The sequence below is a fragment of the Aedes aegypti genome, chromosome 2 (assembly GCF_002204515.2).
Source record: "Aedes aegypti strain LVP_AGWG chromosome 2, AaegL5.0 Primary Assembly, whole genome shotgun sequence".
Lineage (NCBI taxonomy): Eukaryota > Metazoa > Arthropoda > Insecta > Diptera > Culicidae > Aedes > Aedes aegypti.
The window spans coordinates 206,192,612-206,198,611 of NC_035108.1; the positions used below are offsets into that span (position 1 = coordinate 206,192,612).

Consider the following 6,000-nt stretch of genomic DNA (forward strand, 5'->3'; position numbering starts at 1 on the left):
CAGACATTGTTAGTTATCTAAAATCGTTCTAAACACGTTTTGGGAAATGAATTATTTTTTATTCTCAAATCTATAATTTATGGTTTTTGAGTTATATAATTTTTATTTTTGAACATCCCTATCCCTTTCATATTTTTTTCAGTCGTCGCGCGATTTGCCACCTTCAAAACCACTGCGCTTCTGTTGTAAACGAAAAGCGAGGTTTTTCAGCAGTCAAAATACAACAGCGCGACGACTGAAGTGTTAAAGCCTCTTCTATTTACTTATTTTTTGGCAAATGAAAATTCAAATTTTTACGGTACTTTTCAAATTTATATTTTTTTCTGGATTTTTTTATTTTTCGTGTAATTAACGGAAAAAAAAACAGATTTGAAATTATTTTAATACCACGTCTTCTTCTTTGATAGGTTGATCGTAGAAAAATATAAAAGGTACGACTTTTTATATTCCACGTTAAATGAACTTCAGGCATTTGTAGGTTTTATAAGAATACAATTTTCCATACAATTTTCAAAAATACAAAAAAGTTTCAAAAGTCATAAAAAACTTTTCTTATATGCATGTTATGAGTCAAAAATAAAATTATTTTGATTTTCGAGCCACGAAAAATTACAAAAAATTCCAAAGTGTACCCCGTTTAAAGGCGGGGTTGGGTATTAGAGGGTTTAACACAAATCCTAAAGCTACTTCTATGTAATTTCAACTACTACGCTCTCGATAATTATGTTATGATCGCTCGAATAAAAACGATAGAGGTTATTACTACATACCAGAAATACTACCCAAAGAACGCTAATGTCGCCAGTGTTGGTGTGGTAAATACAAGGTAGTGCAGAAATATTTAGAGAATTGCAAAAAGAAAGTGCAAAAGACGCAGAGACCTGCAATTTCTCATCGTAATAGGCTGTTTTTCATCACGCCAATCTGTCATGAAAATGCCTACTTTCCTACACTGTAGTATGTATGCAGTGCGGGAATAGTCATTACGCAACTGAAACCAGTGCTGTCATGATTCATTACGCAACGCAGTCATAAATATTCTGAAAAAGTTATTATTTTGTTTTTATTGTACTTATGTAGCCCGGGGTTACGCGTCTCTGTGCATTCAGATCGACTTTTTTTAATCGTTTTTACACCTAGGATGACGAATTAATTTGTCCAGTTGATAATTTGATCCATTAGTGAAAATGAACATTAAGCAAGAATTAATACCTTCAATGCACATTGCTCCACGTTGAATCGTTGAAATTGGGCGCCAACTCCGCATGAGAACAGCACGCGTAAGCGGATAAGTGTCACCACGCTTCCGTTTTTAAAATGTGGGGTTCCCAGTGTCCATCACGCACACCGTTACCACCGCGACTTCCAAAACAAATCTTTTATTTCGTCACTGCAAGTGAAATTTTTCGACCACGCCACGTCGATTGCGCGCCACCTATATACCTAGTAGCGTAAAAGGCCAATGCCATTCGCATACCTTCACAAACCGGTTATTGAGCTCTTACTCTTTGCCGTTTGGCATTCGTGTGATTCATCTTTTTCCAATTTTTCGGCAATTTGCACCATTGATGCTGAGGTTTGTAATCTATGCCGAAACATCATGCAGGTGAATGGAGCGAATGAAGCAGATTGTTGTATTGTGACTCGGTTTGGATGGCCACAACGACGATTGCTTTCAATTGAACCAATCAAGAATAATTCAATTATCACAACGTCCCTTCTCAAAATACATGTGGTGTAGATCAGTTCGTTTGAATGAATTTATGAGATAGTCGAATATTACAGAAATATTGATTTGTCTTCATAATTCTTTCTTATCATTGCATTTTCTCATATACAGGTCTCATAGTGCGCGCTAAATCAGGCATTCGTTAAAATATAAAACTCTTCATGCCGTTAATCGTGCTGAAAAGATATGGCCAAAAAACTGTTACTAGGTCCGAATTGGACCATGTTCCCCTAACAGAATCCTAACTAGGTTTACCGTTAAATCCGATGAGAAATTGTCACAAATCCTAGAGTTTGTGGGATTCTATTGAAAATCTGGGTGGTTTTTCAAATTCTAAGCATGATTGTGACAAAAACCCTCCCATGATATACGAGATTGATATATGATATATGATCGATATATGTATTTTGGGTAGTCAACTAAAAATTAGGTAAAATGTTTTTTTTGCAGTGAGGGTTCACCGGGTAGATCTTTACCGCATAATTATGTTGACGTGAATAACATTTAAATGAACAAAAAATTAAGAGTTAAAAACAACATGCTAAAATCGCAAACTTCTTCTTCTTGGTATTAACGTCCCCACTGGGACAGAGCCGGCTTCTCAACTTAGTGTTCTTATGAGCACTTCCACAGTTATTAACTGAGAGCTTTCTTTGCGTAAGTTGCCATTTTTGCATTCGTATATCGTGTGGCAAGTACGATGATACCCTACGCCCAGGGAAGACTAGGAAATTTCCATTACGAAAAGAACCTGGACCGACCGGGAATCGAACCCAGACACCTTCAGAATGGCTTTGTTTTGTAGCCGTGGACTCTAACCAAGGAAGGCCCCTTCATCGCAAACTCTGTAATTTAAGAACAATTTGTTACATGTCTATCATTACTTTTGATCAAATCCTATCCCCGATAATGTGACAAATCAACCAATGTTAAAGTAAACAAAGCCGTCAACTAACTGGCCTCATCAGCGTCGGCCGGTGTCTATGGGCACAAATGAAAAGGGCTCAATAGCTTTTGATGAAATAAAAGCCTCATTTCCTTTAACTCGTTTTTAGTAGGGTTTTTTGGCAAAAAAATATAGTAATGAATACTCATTGTTCTAAATCAATTTGTGCAGCGATATTCTGAACGATAAAATAACATGCAATGCTTCAATTTATAATATAAATTTGATTGATTGATTTAATGTTTTATCAAACAAAACAAAATTGCGTTTTTCTCTTTGTTTACTTTTTGGAAATGAGGCCGCCTTTTTCATTGTTAGTTTTTGGAATGGCTTTTAGTATAGTAGGCATACCTACGAAGCTTGTCATTCAAAGCTTTCTTCTGCACGATTTTTTACTGGTGAGACGCGAAAACTATGCCTGATCGCTAGTTGAACGTGTTTTTCATAAAAGCTTGGGAACCTATGTACTAGAGCCTTTCATAATTCGACGCAAGGCCCACTGGCTACGCTCTCGATTACCTTCAAATCGTTGAGAATGCTGTCTACCTGGAGAACATTGTCCTTATAGATAATGTCACCTTCCATTTGTCTCAATCGGGTATCCAATGCCAAAGCAGACATAATTTCAATTTGCTAATATCGTTATTGAAAATTTGGTTGGAGGGTCTTTATAGGTAGGGTGATGTGCTAGTATCCATCGTATTAAGCATTGATCAGTGATGCCTGCAATTTTCCCAGTATTGCAGTGAATGATGCTGATACAAACCGATGCCAAACAATTCCTTTCTCAAACGGCTTTAGCATTGTACAACTAACATTTTGATAAATCTTGATCTGTTTTTGGAAATAATGCAAAGAAAATGCATCTTATCGTATTCTCAATCCGTCTTATCGTTTTCAACTCCGTCGCAATCAGTTTCCAGATTCGTCCACAAACTATGGCTCACTGTGTGTATTGAATGGTTAAAACACAATATATCAACACTAATAAAAAATGTTTTACTAGATATATAGATCTAACGGCATCTCCCTCCATCTCACTGCATGATGGAATAAACTAATTTCTTTAAAATTCATTGTTCGTCATCAAAATTCAGCCCAAATTCCTTTTTGACCGTATAATTATGGCATTTGCTCACAGTACAGCGAAAACAACACAATCAAAGGAATCGTATTTATACGTCGAGCGTCGCGCACACATTGATGCGACAAGCTTTTTTTTCTCAGTACGACGGATTGAACTTTGTTTACATTCTCATTATACGCGGCGGTTGAGGAAATTTCGTAAAGTTTGGTGATTAATTGAAGTTTTCACGGCGTGTGATTGGAATGAAATCCTTCAGTGAAGAAGTACGAAGGTTTTCCATATTGAAAATAAGTGCCCGGCGAAGTAAGTCACCCACGAGGGCGGGAAGACTTGTGGTTCGAAAGTGGTGTGACTGAATATCGATCGCTAAGTATTTCTCTAAAATCGTATTCGTCCATGCGATTTCGTGAAAAAGTGAAAAGTGGATAATTGACTGAAGTTATTTATCGAAATACAGTTAGTTTCATTGCATTTTTGGTGTACAGGTGGACGAATCATAAAAACTTTCACAAAATTACATTCGTAAAATGAATCTATGTTGCAGGTAAGTTGGAATAACCCGCCGTAGTGGAACATTTTAAGTTTGATACGACGAATAGTAGCTCGTACGACGAAAGTAGAACGAAACCCTAGCTATTTTTATGCGAGATGCTCAATCATTTGCGTTCAATTATTGCATGTTTTTGGAATTGAGCCAAGGTCATGGCGGTGACGTTCTATTTATATAGGGGAATGCTTATCAATGTGGACATTTATGACGCTCAGACAGCTGTTTACTGCTCTTATCGTTTCTAGTCAGGCAAAGAAATCGAAAGGAAAGGCAACATAATTGCGAAATGACTCACCTAAGCTTATCATTGTCTTGAAGAATTCCGGCTGTATACAAGTCGCTCTGCCGTCTATCGACATGGGTGGCGAAATCCGTTCAATTTCGCTAAAATTGATATCCGCCGAAGCATAGCTAGTTCCCAAACTGGACAGCAGGGAATGATGGTGCTGGTGGTGATGATGATGGTGTCCCAACCCTTCGCCACCGTTTGTGGGAAGCATCCCCAAATAGGCCAGCGTCGTTACATTCTGCTTTTGCACCAAACGCACCGAAAACCAAAACCGTTTCATATCACCCAAGGTAAGCCCATAGGAATACTTTTCCCGTAAGCTTTTTATATCATTTTCGCACAACGTCAGCAAACACTTTCCGTCGATGTCTTCCTTCACTATGCACTCGATAATCTTCCGGTTCAGGCATTCTTTCCGGGCCCATTCGGCCACATTCTCTCTCGTCCACTGTATCACACTTAGCTCGTTTGCCATTTTACCGCAAGCCCTTGCTCCGGAACTATCTCTCAGCAGGTTGTGCAAAGAATCACCAACACATTTTTGCGACATTGAAAAACTCTCAACTCTTTGCAATCAGCTGCGTTTCAATGATGTAATGTCAGCACCATTATTCATTGATAAAAGAAAAACACTTCACCATTGCCCTCGTCTACGAATTGGACAATAATCTTTTGACGAGTCAGTGATTCCGAGAAAGAAACTAAAATCTGGGACAAGGGAACACTGAAAACCCGACGAACCGCACTGCAGAGCGACTGCAGCTTGAATGAAAAATTTTGACAGCAAGACAACACACCAGCTCGGCTCGCTTTCGCTCAAGGCGCGTTCAATTCTCTGGCTACAGAGTAAAGGGTTCGTTCAAATATTACGTAACGCATCAGGGGGAGGGAGGGGGTCTTACGTAGTGTTACGGTCCATACAAAAAATTAAAATTTTCCATACAAAAGTTGTAACGAGGGGGTGGGAGGGGGTCTGAAATCAACATTTTTTGCGTTACGTAATATTTGAATGAACCCAAAATGCACACACCTTGCTTTCGCTTCACTTCTCTTCTCCTTCGTTTCGCACTCGTGTTTTTGCGGTTTGTTTTGGTTGGGTTTCGCTTTGTGTTTTTGCTTCGCAAGTGGTTTGTCCTCAACGACTACCCACGCAAAATGCCTACCCTTTTGCTACCAACAGAATTACGGAGTTGACGCAATAGGGTAACCAATATATTTTGGACCTCTATATATTTTGGACCCCCTGGACCATTTTCCTGCAAATTTTCCAGTTTTAATCAAAAGACAACTAGATTCGCATGCCATTTGGAAAGATAGGACTATTCCGCACTTGCATAAACTGTTTGTACATATAAAATGTGTTTATTTTATCTGAAATTAATTTAATTGAATCAGTTCA

General features: G+C 38.3%; 1 protein-coding gene across 1 annotated transcript in view; it reads right to left on the reverse strand.

The window, feature by feature from the left end:
- Nucleotides 1–5,408, reverse strand: part of LOC5570327 (sphingomyelin synthase-related 1) — a 53,677-nt gene extending 48,269 nt beyond the window's left edge. Inside the window, exon 1 of the mRNA XM_021843820.1 lies at nt 4,608–5,408. Coding sequence (XP_021699512.1) covers nt 4,608–5,151 — 544 coding nt within the window. The 5' untranslated portion in view covers nt 5,152–5,408. The remainder of the gene's footprint in view (nt 1–4,607) is intronic.
- Nucleotides 5,409–6,000: the final 592 nt, after the last annotated feature.